General features: G+C 40.4%; 1 protein-coding gene and 1 pseudogene across 1 annotated transcript in view; both read left to right on the forward strand.

The window, feature by feature from the left end:
* The window catches only part of sgsm2 (small G protein signaling modulator 2), a 107,494-nt gene that overhangs the window by 64,701 nt on the left and 14,894 nt on the right, over positions 1-27,899 (forward strand). The window contains exons 4-15 of the mRNA XM_073493097.1: positions 8,794-8,961; positions 9,834-9,901; positions 12,158-12,306; positions 12,457-12,591; positions 17,093-17,217; positions 17,392-17,459; positions 17,849-18,012; positions 20,137-20,269; positions 20,525-20,662; positions 24,157-24,331; positions 24,719-24,783; positions 26,248-26,393. Coding sequence (XP_073349198.1) covers positions 8,794-8,961; positions 9,834-9,901; positions 12,158-12,306; positions 12,457-12,591; positions 17,093-17,217; positions 17,392-17,459; positions 17,849-18,012; positions 20,137-20,269; positions 20,525-20,662; positions 24,157-24,331; positions 24,719-24,783; positions 26,248-26,393 — 1,534 coding nt within the window. The remainder of the gene's footprint in view (positions 1-8,793; positions 8,962-9,833; positions 9,902-12,157; positions 12,307-12,456; positions 12,592-17,092; positions 17,218-17,391; positions 17,460-17,848; positions 18,013-20,136; positions 20,270-20,524; positions 20,663-24,156; positions 24,332-24,718; positions 24,784-26,247; positions 26,394-27,899) is intronic.
* LOC141011153 (uncharacterized) lies at positions 13,686-14,365 on the forward strand (annotated as a pseudogene).

A 27,899-nucleotide genomic window follows, 5' to 3' on the forward strand; every position in this document is an offset into this window, starting at 1 on the left:
AAAATTGAAATTTACAGCAAAACTGACATCTTCACTATTTTTCCTCTGCTCTCATTCACTAATGCTGATTCATATTCTAAGACACTAAAAATTATATCCAACTATGAAAAAGCTGGACAAGTCAGCACAGAATTTCAGAGAGTTGTTGCAATTGAGATGATAGACCGTCTTGCAGGTCATTATCTCCATGTGAGACACACAGCTACAGATGCACTCCATCACCTGCAGACACAATCTCTGGTTAGTTGAGTGTTTACTAAAGCTGAGCAATCTGTGTACACACTGTGATAAGCCTCAGGACTGTTTCTAGGTGTGTGTGTTAGTGTGTGTACGAGGTGGGTTGGTGTGTACTGTATTCTTCCGTGTTTGCATATGTATTTCTGTGTGTATGTGTGTACACACAGAGTATGATAAACTGCTTTATCTGCAGGCACTTAGGTACTGGCTGAGCTGTTTGCGAGCCCATTAATCGTCCATTAGTCTGAGCCACATGGCTACCACATGTCTCTCCAGGGCTGCAGACAGAGGTTTCCAAATGGAGGAGAGAAAGCTTTGGGCAACAAAGCACACACACATACACACACCTCCATGTCTACATAGATGATGCACAAACAATAAAATACAGGCAGAATGTGTAGCGAGACGTCATGGCAACATGGCTGCGTTATGCGATGTAAATCAGCAGAGTTAAATGTGTTTGGGTACGCTGGGCGCTCAGCTCTCTGTCTTCATATCAGCCGCTGTCTCTCGTTCTTCTGTCACATCTCATTGGCCTTTATTTCCCCAGACAAAACGCACACAACATTAAAGCTTATTATTGTGTATGGATCTGGTTTGCACAAGTCAAAGCCCTCCACCAGAATGCCAACATGCAGTCATGCACACTCACACAGGCATGTTCCCACCCTCCCCCCTCTCCCTGTCATCCCACCTCAGGGCTCCATCTCTCATGTACCGTGGTTGCCATGGCAACGTGGTTTGCGAAAGAGGCAGAGAGCATGATGGGTAGCAAGAGAGAGTGAGGGAGAGAATATAAGCAGACATCAACAGTGGAATAAAGAGTAACAAGTGGATGGTAATTACAGCTACTGTGTGTGTGTGTGTGTGTGTGTGTGTGTGTGTGTGTGTGTGTGTGTGTGTGTGTGTGTGTGTGTGTGTGTGTGTGTGTGTGTGTGTGTGTGTGTGTGTGTGTGTGTGTGTGTGTGTGTGTGTGTGTGTGGGTGTGGTGAAGAGGCTATATTTTAGTTTCTGTTTGCCGGAGGCTGCCAGTGGACACCCTGCCATGACTCCTTGTTTCTCTGTGATAAATTCCTTTATAACCTCTGTTGTCTCCCTCCTTTTTTAATCTTTTTCTCACCCAAACAGACAGTGAGAAGGGGTTATATTATCAACACACCAGCCTCTTCTCCTCTCCTTAGTTTTCTTCCAGACACATGGGGTAAAGAGCAAAGCTGCCATATATCTGCATTAATTTCCTATCCCGCAGTTCTAGCAGCCATGCCAACAGCTCTTATACATATTAAAGGATAATTACACTTTATTACACTTGGGGTCTTATTGTCATAGTTATGTTTGAGTCTCTGGTGTGGCGACATCTCTCAAGCTAAGTCAAATGGGCCAAGAAACATGAATATTCATATGGTCGTATGGTTTGCAGGAAAATGAGAGCAAATGGTAAAATGATCACAATATGACAAATGTTGTACTATGAGTGGTCAGTCCATTCTCTTATAAACTACTCTGTTTATGGGTGATGAGATGGGAGAATGGATATATATCAGTAGGAACTAGAACACTCAGTAGAGCGCATACCTCAGCCAAGGCCCAACAGTCACCTTTAATTGATCGATGCAATATCAAATTAAACCTATTTAAATCTTCTGGATCTCTTTTTCTTTTTAATCGAAGTCCATGCATTATTCACTGAGATATTAATGAAAATGGAAAAAAAAAAAAACCTATATCACAACTTAAAGAAAGTGAGGAAAAATTCCTGGATCCATCCCTTAATCGGGATCTGCACGAAGAGTTAATGGGGTCTAATTCTGGGCTGAGACTCATCCTCCATCCACATTTTGGAGAAATCTGTTTGGTAATATTTGTGTAATCCTGCAGACAAACCAACAGACAGGGGAAAACATAACCTCCTTGGCTGGACCAATTAAATATGAAAATGAAATGTGTTGTTGGGCTGATGCTATTAGTTAATCAACTAAAAATGAATCAATTTTGACTATTTGATACTTTTGTCATACTCAGTATAATATAAATATGTATAAAAAAAAGTATAAACAAATATTAAATACATCACCTTGTTCTGTTGGAAATTATAATGGGCTTTTTAAATTTTTTTTTTGATATTTCTTTAATAAAACAATTATTTGATTAATAATGACATTGGTAGTTATTCGTTAGAAGCAGCCCCATTTTATCGTCTTTGAGGTATTGCACTGTACCCACTTCATTACCTGATATTTCTCCAGACAGACAGTTGACAGCTGACACTGCTGGTGACAGAACCACACAAAGGATTTGATGAAAAATACATTACAGTTATAAGCAACCTTTTAAGGCTTGCAAAAATGACCCTGTGAACATCTCACTGCCCCACCAAGAGTCCCCCCATAGTTTACAGAAAGACTTCATGGTTCCCACTTAGTGACATTTTGTGTGTGCTCACTTTCAATTTTACCTCTAAATAGCGCTCTAGACATTCTGAACAAACTTTGGCTTGTTTACAACCTGTCTGACCTACCTGTCTGATTGTCTGGCCATGCTGGACTTGTAACAATGCTTTTGTGTTCCCAGATCTCTGCAGTTACTTTGGTGACTGAAATGTTTCAAAACTGATAGAAAAATGTCAAAATGTTTTTTTTTCCGAATTACACAACAGGTCATTGATGACGGTGACACCGTGTCCACAGCATTTTGTTTAAAAAGCCAGTCGCTGATGGAACAAAATACCTTATGTATCTATGTGTGTCACCTCTGGGGAGAGTTAAAACCTCCACCTTGATGGAAGCATATTCATCCTCCTATATAAATGGTGCTGAAGTCTTATAAGATGACCTGAGCTTCCTGTGTGGCTCTGACTTAATACAAATCTATAACTTTATGGCACACATTAATTTCTTTTCTGAGTAAGCATTGGCGATCAGGCTATATCTTAATTTATTTCCACATGGAGGCTAATTGGATTTAAGGCAACATTATATTTCAGATTATTTATCAAATCATCAAACGGCATCTAAAACCCACCTCCAGGCCTCGGCCCTCAGACATGTTTGGACATGTTGGATGTTTTTTAAGCATCCTGAACTCTTTATACCTCATACACACCATATCCCAGACACCACAATATCCAGTATCTTTGTTTATAATGCTCAATCAGATCAAATACATTTGTAACTGTCCATCTACCATCATAGCTACAGTAAACGACAGTGGGTCTGCCCCATCATCATCAAGCCCTGCACAAGAACTGAAATTAGCATCATGCAAATCCAGCGGCCTAATAAATCACCCTGACATATTCCTTTACACATTAATATTCATCTGTCACCTCAAAATGCAATCTGGTTTTAATCATTGTAATCAATGCAGTTAGCTACATGTTGACATTTGTTGACATTTTGAATTTATAAAGAGCAATGACAGTACAGCGTGGAGGAGGAGACAGCAGGGGATGTTTGTTACAGCAGATTTACTCAAAGCTTCTATCCGTCACAGATCCTATACTCCTGTGAACAGACGCATCGAGGCAACACATCATCACAGAATACATTATTTTGTTCAATGAGCTGTAATGTAATGTGTGCACAGTGTTGTAATGTTACATTCACATTTATCTTTGTTTTATAAAACTTAAAAGGTTAATCCAAATACTGATCCATAGAAGCAGCATTAACCAAGACTGACCATGAAGATTGTATATTTCTGTGGAAAATCAAATCTGCAAGCCTCATTTATTATTATATTAATGTATTCACTGTGCTCATTCAGCTGAGAACAGCAGCTGTAATGCTCTCCCTGGCTTGTCATTGCAGGCATCAATTTTATAAACTTGAGATAATCTGTCTCATGTATGTAGCAAACATCAGCTCAGGTCCTGGATCCTGGTTCTTCTTCGTTTATGCATCAGGCTGGCTCTGCCTCTGTCATCTGGATCATAAAGGTGCCCTGTGGAGAGGAACACAAGTTGTGTTTATATTCAGTCTTTCTCAGCGAAACACATTATGAGGTTTAACAAATGTGTTGAATGCATTTCTTTTCTCATAAGTTTGAAACATGCATTGTCTATAGAGTGCCGCAGGAATGAGCCCTAAAACCCAGAAAAAGTTAGCACATCTGCAGTTCCACTTCCCACATCTCAGTCATGGGTTTTTTTCTGAAGTGCCTGAAATAAGGTCTGTGGTTAACATTTCGTTTTGTTCTACGACATAAAATATGTCAGTAAACACCCCACATTTGAAATTTAAAGTCAAACAAGAACAAGTGGCTAAATGAGACAACAGAGGCTGTCAGAGACATTAAAGGTCATCACTCCAAACGCAGAGACTCATCTGCTTACTCGTGGACTTAAGTATTCTAGCTCTACCTTTATAACTTGTAGACTGATCAATTTATGGAAAAGTGTGTATAGTATAGTTTAGTAAAAAAATGAAAGTGGTCTGAAGATTATCTCACTGAACAAAACATGTAAGTATCACAAACTTGTGTTTGCCACAGAGCTTATTTTCTCCAATAATCCAAAATACAATTTATAAGCGATGTGAAACAGGGCCTCTTATGTGTGCCTGTGTGTATGTTATATACTCTATGTAAGCAGCACTCTAATGCCAATATTCTATTAGTTAGTAGCCTTCTTTCTCACAGAGTGGTGGCACCAGCACTGCATCTTTTGCATGTTATGCAATAAGGAGTAAAGGCTCTACTCTAAACAAGGCCAAAAGTCAAAAGCTGGTGCTTGGTTCAGTACACGCCATCATTAATCTTTTCAGTCCCAGACCAATGTGTTTTTGAAATTCCATTTATGTCTGTGCAACATCCATTCATTAAATGATTTAATTCAATCTGGAAATGAAAAAAAGAGGAAGAATATTGGTTTCTGTACGACTCGGGCCCTTTTGTTTCATTTTCCAGATTGAATGACATTATTGAATGAAATAATGATACAGACTTATTCATCTGCCTCTGAAGTTCTCTCATTAGCTTCAAATATGGATGTATTGCGCCTTTACTTTTTCGAGATAACCAGGAATATCTGATAATGAAGAAACATTTGGTGTTGCATTTAAATTTTTAAAAGATTATAGTGTGTAGAATATATTATTTAGGCTTATCTAAGTTTGTATTTGAATTCTGAAGGCACATGGGATAGCTCATTACAGAACAGTCATCCAACTAATCAGTGAAAGTATATATACTCAGAACAGCATTATAAACAATGAATAACATAAACACAAATGGATGACGATCAGTGAGACAGTAGCTCTTACTCCAGTCAAACCATGTCACCCGCCTGCCTGACTTCACAGGGGTCCAGCGTCTGTTATTTACAACCTCACCATAAACAATGAATAACTATGGTAAAAATGTACAGTAGTAGTAGTGAACACTTTATAACCCCCACCCCTGCCTGCAGCAGAATGACAACTGGATCACCATAGCAACAGGGAGAGGTTACAACAGATATCACAGCTCCTTCTGCTCATAAGGAGCATGTTCTATAGATATGAGGATACACAGGCTGGTTTAAATGGAAGCCTCATTCAACAATGGGCTGAATGAAAACATGCTGATGATTCTGTTCTTGAAGTTCATTCTTTACTTAATTAGTGCTAAACTGATTATAATGATTGATAATTCAAACTTCCTTCTTTTCCTCGCACCACTCTCAGCTGTTAAATGATGCCAAGCAGAGTCTGATATTTAAGCTTTCCTACACAGTAATCTATTGTGTTTCTGAACACAGCCGACCTTCACCTTCACTGGTCTGACTCATCTCCTTCATTCATTCATTGTCTTATCTGTAGTTCGGTTCTTGTTTTTTGTTTTGTCAAAGTCATTTGTCTTTGTGTGCTCTTGTCAGTAGCTTGTCTTCACTGTTGTTGCCCTGGTTTTCTGTACTCTTACAGACAGTACCTGAGCAATTCCACTTCTGTTACGCTTTACCTTAATCACAATTAATTATTTCCCCAAAAGTTAAAATTTGTGGTATAAGACCCCCTTTGACAGATCACCAACAAAGGGGTTTGGTTGTGGTTTATTATACAAATTAGTAAATTAATTAATTAATTAGTAATAAATTAATAAATATTGGTGGATGAATGAGTAACAGTAGTTTGCATTAGTTGTATTAACACTACATTGATATTAATATTTCCCAAAAATTTTAGCTACACTTTCCCCTGTACCCATGAACACAGAAATATTATGGGAATCTTATGGACTACAAGCACTCTCTACGCTCTACATGTTGCTTCTTGTCACTTTGCTTTGACCATGATCTCTAAATACTACGGGTCAACCAATGTGACTGTTTGAGGGCCGATATTGATGATTAGAAATGAAGGCGACTAAAAAAACAATATTTAGGACTGATATTCATTTGCAGCAAAAAAACAACAACAACAACTGGTGATAAAATAAACCCAAGTACAATTTACTCATGTACTGTTCCTAAATACAATTTTCAGACGCTTTACTTGAGTATTTCCATTTTCTGCTACTTTATACTTCCTCTCCACTACTTTTATTTGATACATTTAGTTACTTGTTACTTCAGATTCAGATTATTCACTGTTAACAGGCTATTCTTTTGACATGTTACCAATCAGATAGTGTTGTGGGCGGTGAGAGGATGTTGTATCAGAGCCAAAGTTGCACATTATTAAATTAGTTTATTTTATTGGCAATCTGACAGAAAAAACACAGATACAGACAATCAGAAAAAGATTACTATCAGCCCGATAATCGTCCGGGGCCGATAATTGGTCTACCCCTACTACATACTACACATGTATAATATAGGCAACAATATAATATTAAAATGAGTATATATTGTATTCAGTTTGGAGAATATTATTGATCCAAGACAAAGCTGACAGGAGGGTGGGACAAATTGATCTGTTGCATCAGCACCATGGACAGCACCAAGGATTTATCAACATCATCATCACACAGCACATTGTAACTTCTAACTCCAGCCAGATAAAGGATCAATGAGTCGGGCAGAGTAGACTTGACAAATTTAACTTAACAACCCCTTTGCCTCTGCACGGTCTCTGCTGCTGTAGGGCATGGCTATGGGGATGGCAGGTTTACAAGGGGGATACATTTTTGTAATTTTTGCAAACAAGGGCAATGGCATCCCACCTCATATCGCTGACAAGTAAAGACAAAAACGACGTAAAGCTTAAGTTGAAAGCTGAATTTCTACATGACACTGCACCACACTGCAGGTTTTATTTAGAACAGGACCCCGTCTCGTTTGCATTCTGTCTTATCTCTGACATCCTGATGCTCCCCTCCCCTCCCCTGGAGTACTGTCACTACACACACACACACACACACACACACAAACACACACACACACACACACATTTTTAAAATGGTAGGGGACTGCAAAAATCGTGACTTAGCGAAAAAACCCTTTCACACACACACAAGCTCACACTCACACGTCGGGGGATTGCTAACATCGTGACTGTGGCAGCCCCCCTCAGCACAGACGCACAAGCACACACTCATTAGCTTGTGGAAGTGGGCGTGTGTGAGCAGTTTTGTCTGATTTCTGTAGAGATCAAACTCCGTCTGGGATAAAAGTGCTCCTCTCTTCTGCCTGACGTTGTGTATCTGCTTCCATATTCATGAAATACCTCAGCCACATGATTACTCACATAAAATGGCCCCTTTTGTCTGACATAGTACAGAATTATTGGAAAGCAACCGTGATCAGCTGTTAGATATAATGATTGGTAATGAACGATAGTATGTAACAACTCATTTTGCTGTTAAACGCTGCCTCCTGATGGTCAAATTTATTAACCTTCACATTTCTTACTTGTATAAATTATTTTACACAAGTCAACATACAGCTTTAGGTTGTTGTATGTTTTTGTGTCCAGCTCCAGTCTGCTGACTATTAATCTTATTCTGTTCTTACACCATTAGCAGCACATTGAACAAATCTGTATTTCTGAGCTTCAGTAAGCTGCACAGCACATACCTGCACTAGGCAACAGCAGACCTAAATGACTTCGTTAGAGAACATTTTAGTATGTTTTGCAGCAGAATTGCTTGACTTAAATACAATGTAACCTGTGCAATCTGCTGTAGTATTATGCATGGTCTGTGTGGAGGTGTATTAGTGTATTCCAAGCTTTTGGATAGATTCAGACAGCCTCTCTTTATCTTCAATACAATACTGAGAATGACAGTGACTAACCAGCTAGCCACAGCCCATCACAGTCTAACGCTCCAGTGCTCACGTGTAAACACCAACACTTCCCTGCTGCTCCGAGCTCCCAGTCCAGACCATGGCTAACTGACCAGCTAATGGCAGCTGCAGTTAGCTGCAGTTAGCAGCAGTTAGCGGTTACTCTGGTTATATGCTGGCACCTATTTGTTTGGAGTATAAAATCAACAGGTGGCCATTTCTTACATATTGCATCTTTAATATTCATGTCAGTATCAAACCCAAAAGTCTTATGTCCTCCAGACTGCAGAGACAAACATGAACTCTTCTCTGTAGTAGCAGTCATTAATAATATTGTGCTTTGTGTCCTGCAGGAGAACCCAGAGCGTGGGCCATGAACCTCTGAGGAGACAGGGCTCCTCCACCACCAGCCGCCCCCCTCAGCCCCTTTCTGCCCAGGCCATCAAACACATCTGGGTCCGGACAGCTCTCTTCGAGAAAGTTCTGGACAAGATAGTGCAGTACATTGTGGACAACTCTAGGTGATTAGTTTTTTTTCCCCTCTCCCTGGTGTTGCACAACAGTGACTCACAAGCACACCACTCCAGGCTTTGTTGTAGCTGAATGATGAGCAGTCCCTTGAATTACCTATTTAGTGTTCCATTCTGCTTCTGCGTTCGCTCTCTGCTTGCTTTGTTCTGACATTGTTTAGGCTGTTAGTGTGGTAAGTTACAGTCTCTTCTGTGTCTGAAATCCCCATTTTAACTCTGAGTGCTGACGTGCGCCATAGGTTACCATGGTGAACTGCTCATTATAAAGTTAACCAGCTTTGTGATATCACCTGTGATACAGGTCCCAGGATATCATGCAGCCAGTAGTTTTGTGTGAAGAATGCTGATATGAAACTGAACATCTACTCAACTGAACTATACCAGTTTAGGATAAGCCTGTGGATCTTTGCCTGAAACATGTACATTCTGGTCTCTTCTTTAGAGATTGTTCAAATCAAAATCAAATCAAATCAGTTTTATTTATATAGCCCCAAATCACAATTACATTGCCTCAGTGGGCTTTACAATCTGTACAGTGAATGACACCCTCTGTCCTTTGACCCTCGATTCGAGCGAGGAAAAACTCCCCTTTTAATGGGGGAAAAAAAAAAGATGGGAGAAATCTCAGGAAGAGCCACAGAGGAGGGATCACATGTACAGAAAAGAACAACAAAATCACAGTTTACACGTTGCATTGACAGAATAACTGATACAAATTAAGTTGAAATGCTTTCTGGGAAATTAAGTATGTGCAGATCACAAGATACTTTCCTTTCACCTACCACATAAAGCCTAGGAGGACTCCTCACTGGAGACAGATGGCATTTAATTAAGTTTTCCTTTTGATTCACTTATTTCTGCAGTAAATACTATGAGAGGGAAGCTCTGATGCATGACTCAGTCTTCGGCCCCATCTTGGCAGCTCTACTGGGTGAGTATATTACACTGTGCTTTAACTGCCAACATTTCCAAAATGATCAGAGGCCAGTAACAAAAACTACTACACAATGGAATCCAGTACAGATTTTCCTATATTCATGTAAAATTGACCATTAGGTAAACAAATTCCAGGAATTGCAGTCATAAAAATGACCACAAATCCTATTTGTAATAGGATACAATTTTAAGCCAGCTTCACTTCAGGAGCTGAAGGCAGACTGCAGGCAGGAGACTGAGGCAGAGAACCTAGACACAAAGTTTAATAAGCAGAAACACATGGGCAGTCAGGCAGGAACACAAAACAAACAGCTTAGCAGACTAAACCAGAGGAGACATGTTGAACAGTGTGACAACTGGCTGAGGGAAGAGAAACACGATCTGTATCCACACTGACTAACAAGGTGCAGATGAGGCCGATAGCGGCGAAGTAGGGCGAATAAGGGAACATCAGCAACATATGTGCAGGGCAGCACGACACACTGAGGACACCTGGTGGACAAGTGAGGAACCCTGCGACAGAAACACACGTTACTTTGTCCCAAATGTTAGATTATATATCTCTTCTGCTATGTGGTGCCATTTTAATCTCGATGCTGCCATTATTCATTTTGTTTGCATGCTTGAAACTATAAGCTCTACTTGAAGGTCGAGGTTGTAGGAGTTAGTGGCATCTAGCAGTGTGGTTACAGATCGCAAACAACTGAACATCCCTTGTCTCGTTCTCCATTAAAGTGGCTTCTAAAAAGAAAAAAGTGAAATTTGGTTTGTCCATTCTGGGCTACCATAGAAACATGGTGGTATAACATGGCAGCCTCTGTGGAAGAGTCCCTCAGTAGGGGCTCGTAACAAAAACACAACGATTCATTCAATGAATGAGTCATTAAACACTAATGAAAACATAATTATGAAAATCATATTCCATTTTTGTCAATAGATCCCCCTAAATCCTGCATGCTGGACCTTTAAGTACATTTTTTCTTCTCCTATTATAGAGACATGATTTAGAGTTTGTATATAGTGTGAAACTGGAAGACAATACTGAGAATTAGAGGTAGCAGAGATGACATGATACCTAAAACAAAGAAATTGTAGGAAAGCTCATAAATGTAATAAGTCATTCTCCACTGAAATGACATGATGTTATGACTCACATCAATTAAAACCATTTATATTTATGTTTATCTGACATATTTGTTTGCAGATTTTTATGATTACTTAAATAATACCAGCGGCACTTAAACTTGAATTATCCATAAGATTATTAGTTAACATATGTTAAAGGACATGTCTGGTGATTGTCTCTGTATAACTACTCACACGTAATGTGTGTGTATCAGAGTGTGGAATATCTTTTGCTCTGTGCCATAGAGATCCATTGTACAAAAACACATCTATGACTCACACTGTTGCACCGGCTGACATGTTCCTTCATTACCATCAACACACACAGTGTGGTTTTTTTTGGACTCGAGTCCACACAGACTGTCCTGCTGCCAGAAATACCCACTAATTTGAAGTAATCCATGAATAAAAATAGTCCCGAACAAATACACCACACCTCCTGTGTGATTAATATTTAAATCTACAGTGTTCAGCTGTTTTAGGAAATTACTGAGCCTTTTTATAATGGAACTAAAAAAACGGACAATAAGAACAATAATAAGTACACCATGCTTTATAGCAAAATATAGCTTATTTTATATAAGAGCAATGATATAAATAGTGTCTTAACTGCATGTAAGACAGTACTTTGAACATCTGAAATATTATACACCAGGCAGGAAACTCAGTTTGTTGTCAAACAGCATGGTTCTCCACGCAGATCTGTCTTATATCAATGTTTGATAAGTAAATGATCAGTTTGTGCACTGTACATACTTTGTGGGTGTATATGTTTATACGTATATACGCTATATGCATATAAAAAGATTTATATTAAGGTCCTTGCAATATGTGTTAGTTAATAGGCAATAAAGGCCCTTACAAGATTATTAATAATAACATCATAACAGGTTTATTGTTATATTATAAGACAGTTTATTGGCGCTTTGGAATGTTAATATAAACCTTCTGAGTTTCTGATACTTGTTTATTACAGCATTACAAACAGTTATTCAGTTTAACTTAAATACCTATTTTGTCATTGTTAAACTTCTACTACTTATTGCTTTATCAACAGTAATACATGTTTTATTATTCACTTATTAACAGTTAACTATTCTTTTTGTAATAAATCATGTGCTCTCAGTGGGGCCCTGTGCTCTGGAGTACACAAAACTGAAGACGTCGGATCATTTCTGGACAGACCCCTCAGCCAATGAGCTGGTTCAGCGCCACCGGATCCACGGGGCCCACCGGGGCCAAGACACCTCAGCTGGCCGCCGGCCTGCTCTGGGGGTGAGTGTGGAGGCTGTTTTAGATCAGCTGCTTTGGTCCTCAGGAGATGCTGGCGTATGGTGGAGGGTAGGAATGATCACTGAGGATGTGTGAGATGGGAGTTACTTGCTGAATACTGTAAGGTGGCTGTTAAAATATTTTCTTTTCTAGATACGCAAGAGGCAATCCAGTGGCAGCATGTCAGAGGACAGGTTTGCTGCCTCAGCGAGGGAGTACGTGGAGTCTCTCCACCAAAACTCTAGAACACACCTTCTCTACGGCAAAAACAACGTCCTGGTGCAACCGGTACGACTGCACATTCTCACTTTGTGGACAGCTTTGAAACAACTGAACAAAATGATTCAAACCAGCACCTGACACATACACTATCTGAGTTACTTTTAAAGTTTGTGTTAAAAGGTCAGTTCAGAACCAGGGTTGTCCTGATCACATCTTTTTGCTCCTAATCTCAATGTGAGTTTTTCATGAAGTCAATCCAAATTGGTACCAATGCAGAGTCTGATCCTGGATCTCTCTGTCAACAGTGTGTGGTTCCAGTTTTTTAATAGAGCAGAGTAGAGACTTTTTGACAGTTGGTGTCCTCAAAGAAAACAAAGGATCAGACGTTATATAGCTGATGCCGATCCATCAAACACCTCCTGGATCCTCAGTTCTGACTCTGCAGATTACCTCTGGACATACTTACAAAACAACTTTTTTTTCCACTTACCTTTAGTGGTATTTAGCTAAGCAGATAGTTTTGGTTTTGTTTATTCATTTCATTCATTCATTGAGATTTTTGCCTCCAATAATACAGTGGAAATCAATGGAATTCCTCTGTTATGGTTATATATGATATTTTTATTGGACCCAAGAGCGGACACCAAGACAGGGAGATAGTTAAAAGGAATTTATTGTCAAAGCAGAGTAGGCAGAGATGCTCTGGCTCAGGTAGGTGGCACAGCTGGCGTGACTCTGGCAGGTGGAAATGCCAGGCTAGGTACAGTGCATCCGGAAAGTATTCACAGCGCTTCACTTTTTCCACATTTTGTTATGTTGCAGCCTTATTCCAAAATGGATTAAATTCATTTTTTTCCACAAAATTCTACACACAATACCCCATAATGACAACCTGAAAGAAGATGGCTCGAAATTTTTGCAACTTTATTAAAAATAAAGAACGAAAATATACCATGTATATAAGTATTCACAGCCTTTGCCATGACACTCAAAATTGAGCTCAGGTGCATCCTGTTTCCACTGATCATCCTTGAGATGTTTCTACAACTTGATGCCACACCTGTGGTAAATTCAGTTGATTGGACATGATTTGGAGAGGCACACACCTGTGTATATAAGGTCCCACAGTTGACAGTGCATGTCAGAGCACAAACCAAGCCATGAAGTCCAAGGAATTGTCTGTAGACCTCCGAGACAGGATTGTATTGAGGCACAGAAAAATGTCTGCAGCATTGAAGGTCCGAATGAGCACAGTGGCCTCCATCATCTGTAAATGGAAGAAGTTTGGAACCACCAGGACTCTTCCTAGAGCTGGCTGCCCGGCCAAACTGAGTAATCGGGGGAGAAGGGCCTTAGTAAGAGAGGTGACCAAGAACCCAGTGGTCACTCTGACAGAGCTCCAGCGTCTCTTTGTGGAGAGAGGAGAACCTTCCAGAAGGACAACCATCTCTGCAGCACTCCACAAACCAGGTCTGTATGGTAGAGTGGCCAGATGGAAGCCACTCCTCAGTAAAAGGCACATGACAGCCCACCTGGAGTTTGCCAAAAGGCACCTGAAGGGCTCTCAGACCATGAGAAACAAAATTCTCTGGTCTAATGAAACAAAGCTTGAACTCTTTGGCCCTTAATGCCAAGCATCATGTCTGGAGGAAACCAGGCACCGCTCATCACCTGGCCAATACCATCCCTACAGTGAAGCATGGTGGTGGCAGCATCATGCTGTGGGGATGTTTTTCAGCGGCAGGAACTGGGAGACTAGTCAGGATCGAGGGAAAGATGACTGCAGCAATGTACAGAGACATCCTTGATGAAAACCTGCTCCAGAGCGCTCTGGACCTCAGACTGGGGCGTAGGTTCATCTTCCAACAGGATGACCCAAAGCACACAGCCAAGATAACAAAGAAGTTGCTACAGGACAACTCTGTGAATGTCCTTGAGTGGCCCAGCCAGAGCCCAGACTTGAACCCGATTGAACATCTCTGGAGAGATCTGAAAATGGCTGTGCACCGACGCTCCCCATCCAACCTGATGGCGCTTGAGAGGTTCTGCAGAGAAGAATGGGAGAAACTGCCCAAGGATAGGTGTGCCAAGCTTGTAGCATCATACTCAAAAAGACTTGAGGCTGTAATTGGTGCCAAAGGTGCTTCAACAAAGTATTGAGCAAAGGCTGTGAATACTTATGTACATGGTATGTTTTCGTTCTTTATTTTTAATAAAGTTGCAAAAATTTCAAGCAAACTTCTTTAACGTTGTCATTATGGGGTATTGTGTGTAGAATTTTGTGGGAAAAAAATGAATTTAATCCATTTTGGAATAAGGCTGCAACATAATAAAATGTGGAAAAAGTGAAGCGCTGTGAATACTTTCCGGATGCACTGTATATTAATATTCTCTTAGCTCTTTTTTGTTTTTAACAAACAACAGACTGTCCGGGTCACAGACTTTGCTATCAACAGTTTCCATTAGAGATGGTACTAATTAAAACAGTATAAACAAAAAGGACAGTATCAGGGATACTGACTCTTGAAATGTTGACATTATGAATACAGTGATCATCACAAAACAAAATTCCTTTCACCTACATCGCAATTGCATGGAAGTAGATATTTGATAGAAATATCTCAAAATATGGACACATTAATTTAAAAATCTAATCTGCATGGCTGGATACCACAGGAGGGACGTGTGTTTTGTAATGAGAAAACACAGAAAACTATATGTGAATGTTTTGAAATGAAGTGCAAGCTGTAGAAAGTAAAACCAGCTCATGGAGGTTGTAAGAGTCAGCTCAGTATCCAAGTTAAAGCTGGTGAAGAAGCAGTTGTGTTTAGTTGGATTCCTGAGGTCGTTCAGTGAACTGAGCACGTGACAGTTGTGTTACTGAGTCAATCTGTGTGGTTTGTTTCTCAAAGCACCATGAACACGTCAGACGATCAAAGCAGCGATATCCTGCTGTCAAACATGATCATAGAAAGCATGGGTTACATCAGTGTACCAAATGTACACTATGATTAAATGAGACATCAGTATTACAGCAACCCTGTATCTCTCTAGCTCCTATATCTCCATCTTTACTTTATGTTGATTATTGGCATTACAATTTTCGTAGAAAGTTAAATGAGATGTTACAGGCCTCAGTGTGCTGCACTGGAAGCCCTGAAGCTATTGTTGCTCTCTGATAAAGTCAGAAGTCCAACTTGGAGGCTGACATACATGCAGTACACACAGACAGTGCTCTGCACCCACTCAGTTGGTGTACAGATAGATTGCAAATGATGGTTATTTTCATCTATTATTGTGCTACACACACACACACACACACACACACACACACACACACACACACACACACACACACACACACACACACACACACACACACAACATTTGTATGTGTGATCTTTGGAATGAAAGCTGTCTTTCTCCTGCCTGTAATGTGCTCTGTGCTGCCAAGAAGCTTCAGCATGTTTGGCCCTGGGAATGTATAATGAGCACATATTTGCCTCCCACAATGCTCAGCCTTTGACAGAGCCATGCTAGCACACATGGCTGAGTGCACTTATAGAAAAATCAAGCATTCACTGCACACTACAAATGTTTAATGGTACTGTATTTGATTCTACCCTCTGCTTCTTATATTATACCATTATCAGGTTCTGTCTATATACAGTGTATTGTAACATGGAATATATGTACCGTTTTTAACTTCATCTGTTTTAGCAGGATTAATTTATATGAGATTATAGTCGACTACACCAAGAGGCGCTGAAAACTATTTTCTAATCACATGATCTCAGGGTTTTTTGAGACACTAAATCATTCAGTCATTTAAAACTGATCAGATATTTCTGATCAAGCAGTTGAACTGTTCTTTGGAGTGTTAAACTATTAAGTTTATTGGATTTAAACTTAGCCACAGACACTTATCATTTAAGAGAAATTTAAGAGAAATAATTCAAGATATAGTTCAAAATGTTGGAAAAGGTGCTTATTTGCTTTGTTCGTGAGAAGATTGAAATCAGTATCATTTTCTGTGCATTAAGAACACCACTGGAGTCCAGAGGTGACTAGCCTAGCGTAGCACTGAAAGTGGAAGAAGGGGGAATGACTTCATTAAGAGTCAAGTTCATTATAGCGTGGACCTCTATCCTTAACCACAAATTAACTTTCTTTCATTTCTGTTTGTTTTATTAACTTTGGACAGAGCCAGGCTAACTTTTTGCATCTGCTTCATTATGCTAAGCTAGGCTAATCGCCTCTCGGCTCTAGCTCCATACTTGATGTACAGCAATTAGTTGTACGGATCTTATCCTCTAGTTCTTGGGGAAATAAAGCGGATGAGTATAGTTTGAAAGAATGTTGAACTATTTTGTTAAGATTTGAAGGATGTCTCATTTCAAGTTGTCGGGTGGCTAAACTGCAGATATCACAGCTGTTGTTTGGATTAAAAAGGTTTAATCAAGGATGCAGACTCCTTTTAGCTACCCTCTGTCTCATGCTTGAAAGTCAAAACCTGAAGTCTCACATCATGTCCCTCCCTCTTCTTATATCCTGTCTCCCACGGTAGAAGAAGGACATGGAAGTGTTGCGTGGCTACCTGTCGCTCCACCAGGCTGGGGATAACCTCACCCTGAAGTGGACCCCCAACCAGCTCATCAATGGCACGCTGGGCGACTGTGACCTCGAGAAGAGGTACCCAAGAGACATCCGCTAATTATTTATTGATAATATGTAAATGATGTAACTCCTCCCTGTGGGAAAATTGTGCATTTACACAAACGATGAATTGAAAAGCAACAACTGCCTTCAGCTTCATTGTACACAGTGACTTACTTTACCAATCCAAAACATCTCCCTGTCTGACAGTATCTACTGGGACTATGCACTGACTGTCCCTCTGCGCCAGATAGTCTGTATCCACTGTCACCAACGCCGTAAGTATACTGCGACTCTCTCACAGTACAATACACATACACAGTCATATCACACTGCAGCCATCACCTCATACCAAGAGCATTCCATCAGGAAGTGTATCATAAGCTGATGTCATATCACAACATTGTTTGCTTGTCTTGATGAAGTATAAATAGCCAGTAATGGGCAGTGCAGGTCAGGTGCCTCTCATGTATCATGGTGACCACTTCTTCACCAAATGTTCTCTCTCTCCTTTGCATCTCTTACATTTGTTTGTTTGTGTGTGTATGTGCATGTGCAGACTAAAAGTAAAAAATGATTTAAAATAATCCAAATATGTATTACATAATCTATACCGTCCTTTTCCCTTTTTGACTGCTCTTATCTCATTCTTGCGTTCTGTTTTCAGCTGACTGTGGTGGTACGCTGGTCCTTGTCAGTCAGGATGGGATCCAGCGGCCGCCCCTCCACTTCCCCCCTGGTGGTCACCTCCTGGCCTTCCTCTCCTGTCTCGAAACAGGCCTTTTACCACGGGGTCAACTGGAGCCACCCCTCTGGTCTCAGAAAGGCAAGGTGTGTCACATTGTTACATCTGTTTTCACAAACTTTATTGACTGGGAGCACTTCCATTCCAAAATTAAAAAATACGTATCAAACCATCCCAACTAGCAAACGTTCACCTTTCCTACAATGATGCCAATTTTTCATCAATTTAATTTTGGCATCAGTATTCAGGAAACCTTCACACAAAGTTTCCTGGGAACCGGACTAGACACAAAGTCTACTTTTCTATGTTTTGGTGGGATCCAATTAGTGCTGCACGATTTGATGAAAATATGCGATTGCGATTATTGTGGACTATATTGCGATTTGCGATTGCGATTACGATATTATAAATGAATGGTGTCATGAGTCTACTTGCTTGAATATCAAGGACAACACAGAGAATTACAATAGATTGTATATTTCTCAACTCAAAACATACAAATATGACACAAAAAATACAAAACCTGAAGTTTACAGTACTGTATTTTTTCCCCAAATAACTTATGGAGTCAGTGATTTCCTTGTGTCTTTTTGAGGTATTTTCGTATGGTGTGACACTTGCAAATGTATCCGTAATTGTGCGTTGTTGTGGTCGTTTCAGGCGTTTTTCCATTGTATCTTTCACGTTACTTTGTTGGGCTTTCATTTGAATGCATTCTTCGTATTTTTCTTTGTGGTGTTTCAAGTGTTGATATAGATTGGTCGTATTGCCGCGGGACGTAGTGACTTTAGCTTTGCATGTTTTACACAGCACATCTTGCTGTTCAGTGTCGTCGTACCTGAATCCAAAGTATCGCCATATATTAGAAGTTGCATTTTTTTTTCGCCACCAACTGAGCTTGTCCCTCCTCGAGTTCCTCTTCGGCGTCCACGTCGGCTGCTCTGCTCTGCTCTGCTGAAAGCCGGGTAGTCACGTGACTATACCTGCAGCTGCAGCTGCACAGTGTGGATGTGGTGTCACCGTGCTCCACACCGCACGGGAGATAGTCCCGTTCATTGTAATATTTGTACTGATATGACTCTATTTTCATGTAGGCTACATGTTGAATGTCTGTATTTTTCAAAATGTTAGATAAAGATTTTCATTGAAAAAGAGAGAGAGAGAGAGTCCTGTTCACAGGCACACACATGCACATTTGTTTACATTAAATCGCAAATCGCAGTCTTTTAAGCGATTACATAATTGCACAGCATGACATCGCGATTGCGATTAGATTAATCGTGCAGCACTAGATCCAATTATGCTTGTTACTATGGATACAATTTTATTTTATACTTATTACATAAAAATAGCATATTGTCGTGATCGACTGGGCTCTGCTGTATGTTATTTATGTTGGCCATTTGCTTATGCATATTTTTATTTATTATTTTTTTGCTACATGTCGATGGCCCTTTTGCATGCATAATTGTGAGATAGCTCTGTGTAAAAAATTTGAACTTAACGGTCAGGTGATTCTGGGATTAGACCTTAAATTGTGCTCAGCTCCCACACATTCAAATCCAATAATGAAATGTTTTTTCTCCCTCAGCTGAACAGTTACTGTTTTGCCATCTTAACAATCTTAAGGAAATCAATATTAGCACTAGGCATGTCACTATATCAAATTTACATGATTATCACGGCCAAAAGAATTCATGATAACATTATTATTGTGATATCTATAAAACATTTCTGGAATCCAAAAAAACTCTGGTGAGATAACTTGTTTAGAGTGCTGGTAGACGCAGCCACACACTGGCAGTAGATAGCTAGCCAGCACCGTCCCTCATCTTCTTCTTATTTAATTACTGCCGTCTACTGTGACAAATTGAGAACTGAAAGAAAGGGAAATTATTTAAGAGCCGCTGGATTTACACACCATATTTTCATGTGTATTATCAACATAATGTCAGTGTTTAATTTTTATATGAAGTATCACAGGTCACATTTATCATTAATGCTTGTATATTGCGACACAGCTATTTTTTTTTTTACTGTCCCACAGCTGCAACAACAGCTCACCTTCCACACAGAGCACAAAGATAACATTTATTCAGAGCAGTGTTGCTTTTTCACTCATGTATCCAAAACGTCTTCCAGTGGAAGCATAAGGCAGACGCTAAGTCCCTCTACTAAGAATAACCTTTGTACATTTTACACTTCTGCAGGGGAAAGTCTTCCCTAAACTGAGGAAGAGGAGCAGTGCTGCTCGGCTTATCGACCAGGACAGGAACGGTGAGGAGCAGACAGCTGCTGACTATGTGTTTCGCATTGTCTACCCTGGATACCGCTATGATGCCAGTAAGTAACAGTTTTACATTATCATGCACACTGGTACAAAGTAAAAAAAAAAAAAAAATCTTCCTCGATGGTTAACACTTGTCTCTGTGATTGCTTTTGCCTTTTGAAAGTTAAGTATTGTATATCTGCTTCAATTTTGTCTTGATGTGATTACAAAGTATGGGTGAAGTGTGGTGTCTTTCCCACAATGCTCTTCCCGAGGTCTGGAGGGTGGCACTGTTCTAACTGTGTTCTCTGTTGTCCCACTGGTGCAAGCAGTCACTATAAACTACCACCACACCACGGGCAGCCGCGCTCCGTCCCTGGACGATGACGAGGAAGAGGAAGATAGGCTCCATGCTATGATCTCAATGATCTGCTCGCGGAACCTCACAGACCCTAATGTCATGAAAGGTTTTTATCACCTTAACACACCCACCCAACCCTACTGCCCCCCCACTCCTGAGACCTCACCCTGGCTTCAGACGTCCCTCTCCCCTCCCAACCCCACCTCCCCCCAGCTTCATCTGCCTGTGTGTGTGCTTCCCGAGGCCGAGTCCAACAGGGTGGAGTGGGCTGGGGTTGGCTATGTTCACAAGGACATGGGGAAGTCCAGGTTGATCAACACAAAACTGAAAAGCAAAGTTACTTTTTAAATATTTTTAATGATAGGGTTATGCACTCCATATAGCCTATTAGCCATATTGACATACACATTAAAACTGAGACAACATTAGGTCGATACAGTAGACACAAAACAGTCCAACAATCTCTGAGACGACTGACAGCCTCTAAATTTGTACCAACAGGTTTGATTTATTTTAAATAATCTGTTAGATTGTTTTCTAGCGCAAAGGGAGATGCAGTAACAAGGTGACCTCTGCTGCCTTTTTGCATAGGAAGTCAACTTTCATCACTTTCATTATAGCAAACAAAGAACAAAGGAGGTAACTTTTACCATTCATTTTTATTCAGTGTAAACACACATTTTCTGGCCAGTGTTACACTGAATAAAAATGGATGGTAAAAGCTATTCCTACACCTATTTTACTCTCTTAATTGCCTTGTTAACTCTTTGTAAAACACACTTCATTAAAACTCGACAAAATTAAACTCACCAAAAACATATAGGTTTGTAGTTCCACTGCTCCAACAATTACCAACTCCATATTTCTTTGTAATAAATAAATCCTTAAATTACCGTGCCAGATGTATAATACTCAGGCTCTACATGCTGCTGCTGCCCAGGCTCCCCCTTACTCCTCCTGCGCCACATGCCTGTCCTGTCCCACTATATCCCATGTCTTCTAACTGGCCTCCTTCCGTCTCAGGGGCTGTGTTCAGTCTTAGTCCAGTGTCCCGTCATGTTCATCGGGAGGTTGCTGAGCCTGGTTGCCCACAATGTAAACACCAACACTGCCCCTGTGAATTGAGGTTGTGGTCTAGGCAGGAAGACTCCAGTCGGCTAAAAGGGCGACTAGCTGCACAGCTAACTAGCTAACCACAGCTAGAAGTTACAGATAGATAGCTACAGCAAAGAGTATAGTGAGCAGCAGTTAGCGGTTATTCTGGTGATTTGCTGCCACTATATATTTGGGGAGCCAATTTTTGCATATTACTCCTTTAAAAATGCTATATGTTGCATCTTTTACAAACAAAACAAAAAAGTCCTGCTTGCTGTGTTACTTTGCAGCCACATACCATTGGATATTGTTGTGTCAGTGGCAAAAGAGGCTTTAAAGTTCATAATAATGTCACTCAATATCTTCATAGCTCTATCAGTTGCCCAGCATCCATTATCAAAGACAGAAGTATTGTTCTGTGTATTAAGGCATCATCAAACCTGAATGCCAGATCTGCAGTGAGCTGTCAGCAGACTCTCCAGCGTGTCAGTAAAGGACAGGAGGCTTCATCACATCCACGCCATCTTGATGCAACAGTTACAGATATGTCAGTCGGCAGCGAGATGACTCCTTTTAATTAGGTATTATCTTTGGAGCCAAACCAAACAGTCTCAGCCATTGATAGCCTAATCCAACTATTCTGTTACTCAACACAATAAAATACATTTTTTAAGCTTTTTTGGTGGCTGGATTTTTAACAGTATGTATGTCCTTTTGTTGTCACATAAATGACAGCTGGAAGTTGAAAGCCCCTGGACATTGTAATCTGACACAATAACATGTTTAGAAAATGGCTTCGTCCCAGATATTCTCAGTTAATGCCACAGCAGCCGCTGGCAGACTCCCCCTACGCCCTTCCTGCTTAATTTCACTCTCTCTCTCTCCGTTGCTTCCTTTTCCTCCCACCACTCAGAGACACACTTTAATCCAGTTTCCTGGCAGGGATCCTTATGCAAGTCTGTGAAACACACTCTGGAAACACACACTGTCAATTGAACAGACTTGTATAATGAGACTGCTGTCAAGACAGTGACTAGACACATTTGTCATTTGGTTTCATCGCTGTAAACAGATTCAAACTTCCCCAGGTCTCCTTGTCTAGGTCAAAGCCTTTCTGGCTGCTTTGCATTCTGGGATTTGCAGTGCTGACTGCCTTACAGTTATGAAAGGGTATAGCTTTTGAAGCATGCCTCAGCACTGTTGGGTTTCTACTGTTGTGGCCAAGAAAAGCTTTTGATAATTTGCTTAGTTTTTTGCACTCCTTTGATTTGACTTAATTCTGTTTCCTACTTTTTGTCCTTTCATTTCTCACTTGCAACATGCTTGACAATTTTTGCATGGGAGATATGCACCCGTTTCATTGTTTTTTAAGAACGACTATGTGTTTCTGCGTATTTGTGATGGAAAATCCTCTCTCACAGTCTCCTCCTCTGTTCGTTTTGATTTCTCTCTCTCTCAGTTGTTTCTCCTCTGTTTGTGCAGTCGTTTGCTGCGATGCTGTTCACTGTAATTCTTCACTAACCCCGCCACCGCCCTCCCCCTCCCCTCGCCCCCTCCTCCACCCCTCTCATTACGGTCCTGTGGGGTTCCGCAGTAGTAGAGACGTGGAGTCCTTGTGTGAGCAGGGTTGCATTACTGATCCCAAAAACAGTTGTTGATCACGTCTAGTCCTAAAGTAAAGAGGGGGAGGCCAAATGTCGGTCTCACTCCAGCATTTTTTCTGTTCGCTTTTTTCGTTCTTATTATTATTTGTTTTTTGGGGTTATTGAACAACCAAAGCGCAGCTTCATATTTATGACAGGTCATCAGCTCCAACCTGAAGAATTAAGGTGAAGAGCATTTATTTAATGTTGAAGTTTTTATGATTTTTCCTCCCCTTTGTGTGCCCTTTTACTGGTGTCCATTTGTTTCTGTTGTTTGAGATAATTTCTTTTGATGTCTCTTGTCTTGTTCTGGCTTTATGCATCCTGCATGGCCTGAGCATTTGCCTAGTCCTCGCCTTCTCCTCTTCTATCAATCCTTCACTTCCTCTCTTGTCCTCTTCTACTTCCTCCTCTCTCCTGTTTGTCTGGAGCATCCCTGAGCTCTGCAATCTCCTCTGCCTCCCCTGTGAATGAACTGAACCAGCATGGCTTCTCTGCATCCTCTCTGCTTGTCTCTCCCACAGCACCGTTCCTGCTTCCTAAACCGTCCCCCTCCACTTTTGGTTTCCTCTCTACGCTTGTTTTTCCAGCTCTCACATGTAACATGAGTGTAAAATTCCCATCCATCTACTCATCTCTTGATGTCATGAATAACAAAGAACAATACATGGAAAGATGTATTTATGGTTGAGCTGAGGGACCTATGTCATAATATGTAAGGCCTAGAATAGAGCCAGTGTGAAGCTGAGTTAAAGACAAAACAAACAACAAAGAGTGTAGTAGATTAAAACAGCAGTGTCTATTTTGTCTCAGAGCACTGAGACCTCTCTCTGTCTTCTCACTTCCACTCTCTCTGGTTTAGATCACGGGGAGATGATGGAGATGCAGGGTTTTGGAGGCAGCCCGTCGTCGTGGCAACAAGCTGAAGTAACCACTCACGAGTCGCTGTGCCAGTCTTGCTCCACGGCCGGTAGCAACGTGTCATTCGACTACCCGGCTGGCTGTACCTGCATCCATGAGCCATCAGACATTCACACGTATGTCATGAGATTTTATGAAGCACTGAATCTTTTCTGAGAGAATCAAAACATCCTGTCAGTCAAATGCAACCCAAAACACCAATTTGTATTTTATTCCTGTCTTTGTGAGTGCTGCTGCAATGTATTAATTATAATTGCCTTAGCGTTTTAAGATAGTAATTGACATTTTTTACATAGAATCTTAAGCAGTGTGAGAATCCATGCAGGCAACATCTAGTCCATCTATCCATTAGTAAAAACACATTGAGTCACTGAAGTTTTTGCTTAAGCTCCAGCCATGGCTGTGGTTTCTTCATTAAAAGCAAAGAGCCTATATAAAAAAGACACCTCTACAAACCAGAGGGCGGCTTGGTAGTCATGGGTGATTTCTTTTTTTCCCACCAGTGTTCCTCTAAAGATGCTCTGCCAGAACATGAAGAGGCAGATAGTCTCCAGAGCCTTTTATGGATGTAAGTCCATCACGTTACCTCTGCACAGTGCTCATACTTTCATTTCCAGCTGTTTTCTGAATATTATGATTGTGACATTAATTGTGTTATACAACACATATTAATTCTTACTTACACAAGTGAAACACCACTTACTATTTTCAGTTTTAGTTGGTGTGTAGCGTGGGGACATTTTTATGCAGACACAAACTGTATAATATAATTCAAGTTAGCCTAACAATATGCTAAAACCTAATTATTCATCTATTGGAAAAGGGTAATCCTGCATCACCTGCATTTCATTTAATTATAAACATTATAGACTATTATGGAGACAGCAGCAACTCCCAATGTTCTCTCTTTAGGTTGATGTGCTGCAGCCTGTAGAATGAGTAACAACACTGCACTGCTGGCTTTCAGTTCAGGGCACAAGTCATTTTAAAACCATCTGAAGTGATTAAAGGAGGACTACGTAGTTTAAGGAAAGAATTTCCAGAATTTTAACATTTACAATATTGATGATACACACTCAGAAATGTATATGTATATTTTCCATAAGTGAATAAACAAGCTGTTCTCAGAGGAAAATAAGGTCCCAGATCAGTGTTTAAAGCTAGAAAGGTGGCAGGGTCCGCCACATATAGGCAAAGAAAAACAGCATAAATTGTGTTGTCCTTTAAGGTCAGTTTGTTTAATCAGCCAATGAAAATCTTTCTATGCTCATTAACTTTTCTTCACTAAAACTACAGAGTGCTGCTTGACAAAGTAGTGGCTAATGAAATATCCCTCTGAATATTATAAAGACTGTAATAGATTGATGGGTAACACGATGCATTTAGTGTTATTAAATATTGTTACTAAAGGAGAGTTAGTTTGAATTACAGCAACATCTTTTTACAATACCAATAATTTAGTCAGTTTATTGATATACAACTTCAGTTCAACAGTATTAGCTTAATATAAAACAACTAAGAATTGTTTTGTTTTTGTAAATACTGATTAAAAGTCATTCATCATCATTTTGAACTATGAACAGACATTCAGGTGGTTTATCACATTTAACACATTTCAACATTTACATTTTGATGAATTATTATTAGTCACTCATGGCCTAAATACATGGCCTAAATACATGGCCTAAATAAGTGGTGCATACATTCATTACTTAAACATGTTTTTACTTTATCAGTTTAATATTGTATTTTTACATCTGCATATTGTAATTTTTTCAATGTTGTATATACAATGTTAATGCCTCGGAAGAGCCTTTGTGAGGTTTTTCACCCAAACTCTGAGCTGTATAGGTTGTTTTTTAATGATTCACACTGAGTGTCAGAGGACAGAGGGAGTTGTTTGTTGTACACATTGGAAAGCCTTCTGAGACAAATCTGTAATATTGGGTGATCTAAAAAAAAAATTGACTTGACTTTACGGAGACTTGGTCTCAGCTGTGTGTGTCTGTCCGTGTCACACCTGTCCTGTCAGGGCTGGCCTACTGTCGACACCTGTCCACTGTGCGGACTCACCTGTCAGCTCTGGTCAACCACAACATCGTCCCTCCTGACAGACCCTGTGAGGCGTCCGGGGGCCTCAGCAAAGAGGTGTGGAGCAAGTACCAGAAAGACTGCAAGGTGGGTACAGAGCAGAGAAGTTTGTACAGCAGCTAACGGTGAGGCTGAGAGAGAAATGAAATATAGGCCAACAAGCAGCAGGAATTACAGCAACATAACAAGAGCCTTAATCTTCTTCCTGCACCATCTGACAAACCTCCACCTGCAGTTAACAGCCGTAAATCACAGCAGATTGCCTAGTCATCATTGAGTCATTGGTATTGATCAAGCCCTATAGATATGTCATGGTCATCTTATGCTGTGCAAGTCTTATTTACAGCAATACTTTATAAAGTGAGATAAGCTGATGCAACCTGTGAGGAATCTTTTTATGAAAATTACAAGGAGCAAATATTTCTGTCTATAAATCTGCTGTCAATCTTTGGATTGGACCGTAAGACATCACAGTGCAATTTCTGCACCACATAAGAAGTTTTTAACAGATGTGAATGAAGCATCTGCTATATAAGGAGCACAACAGCTTCAAGTGGCCTGTTAGAGTCCAGTTTTTGTGTGATCGAAAGAGAGAAAATCTGAGTCCCAGAGATGTTGTTCAGTGAGGGCAGAGGGATGTCTTCATCACTACATGGCAAAACCATGAGGAGTCAGTGTTAGCACCCTGTGGTGCCCCTGGTCCCATGACCTGTTGTTTGTTTAACACAATAAAAGCATACACAGCAGCTTTGTAGTGACTCTGTAGATAGATGAGCCTATACAACACACGTTAACACACTTTTTGGTTGTAACTCTAAAGTAACGTCTTCTTTGCACCTCCTGTCACCAGTTGTATATGTTTTCCACACTTTGGTCAGTTGTGTGGAGGACTGACAGCAGTCAGAGGCTCAGGCTCATTGTAAGATTTCAGAGAAAGTTTCAAACACTGATTTTCAAAATCCAGCAACCCAAGGGCATGACCAGAATTATCGGTTGTATTTGTTGAGTGGTTGTGAACAGTTCAACTACAGAGTGACTCTGTGTTGTACTATAGCAAATACATATTTTTTCTACGTTCCTCTACTGTTAATCATTTCACAACCATCCTGACCCCCAGGTTGGGAACCACAGTAATGAAGTGTTGAACAGAATTTCATCAGAATGTACTGTTGGCTGTATTTCAGGGCTCACAGGTTTATTGTTTCCTCCACCAGGTTATTGTCTACAGCAGCGATACAGTGAACTCTGTCCATCTTTAGAAATGATACCTTAACTGAATCAGTCCCTCTTTGCTGGCACAGTGTATCATTTTATAATCTTCTCCCCCTGCGACATGTAAAGAATGAAACCGATGATATTCAGCATTTTATTTATTGTGCTTATATCCAAAGCCTACTATACGTATCCTCCATTTTTTGTTAAAAACAAATCAGTGAGCCAAAATGTTCTTCCTTGCCATGAACACACACACACTGTAGTTTATTTTGAATCAGTCCAACACACACCGTCCTGCTGCCCCTAATACTCACTCGAGCACCAAATGTGAATTTATCCATGGAGGAAAACAGTCCCCAACAGAAGCACTGTTTCCTC

The sequence above is a fragment of the Pagrus major genome, chromosome 2, assembly GCF_040436345.1.
Source record: "Pagrus major chromosome 2, Pma_NU_1.0".
Lineage (NCBI taxonomy): Eukaryota > Metazoa > Chordata > Actinopteri > Spariformes > Sparidae > Pagrus > Pagrus major.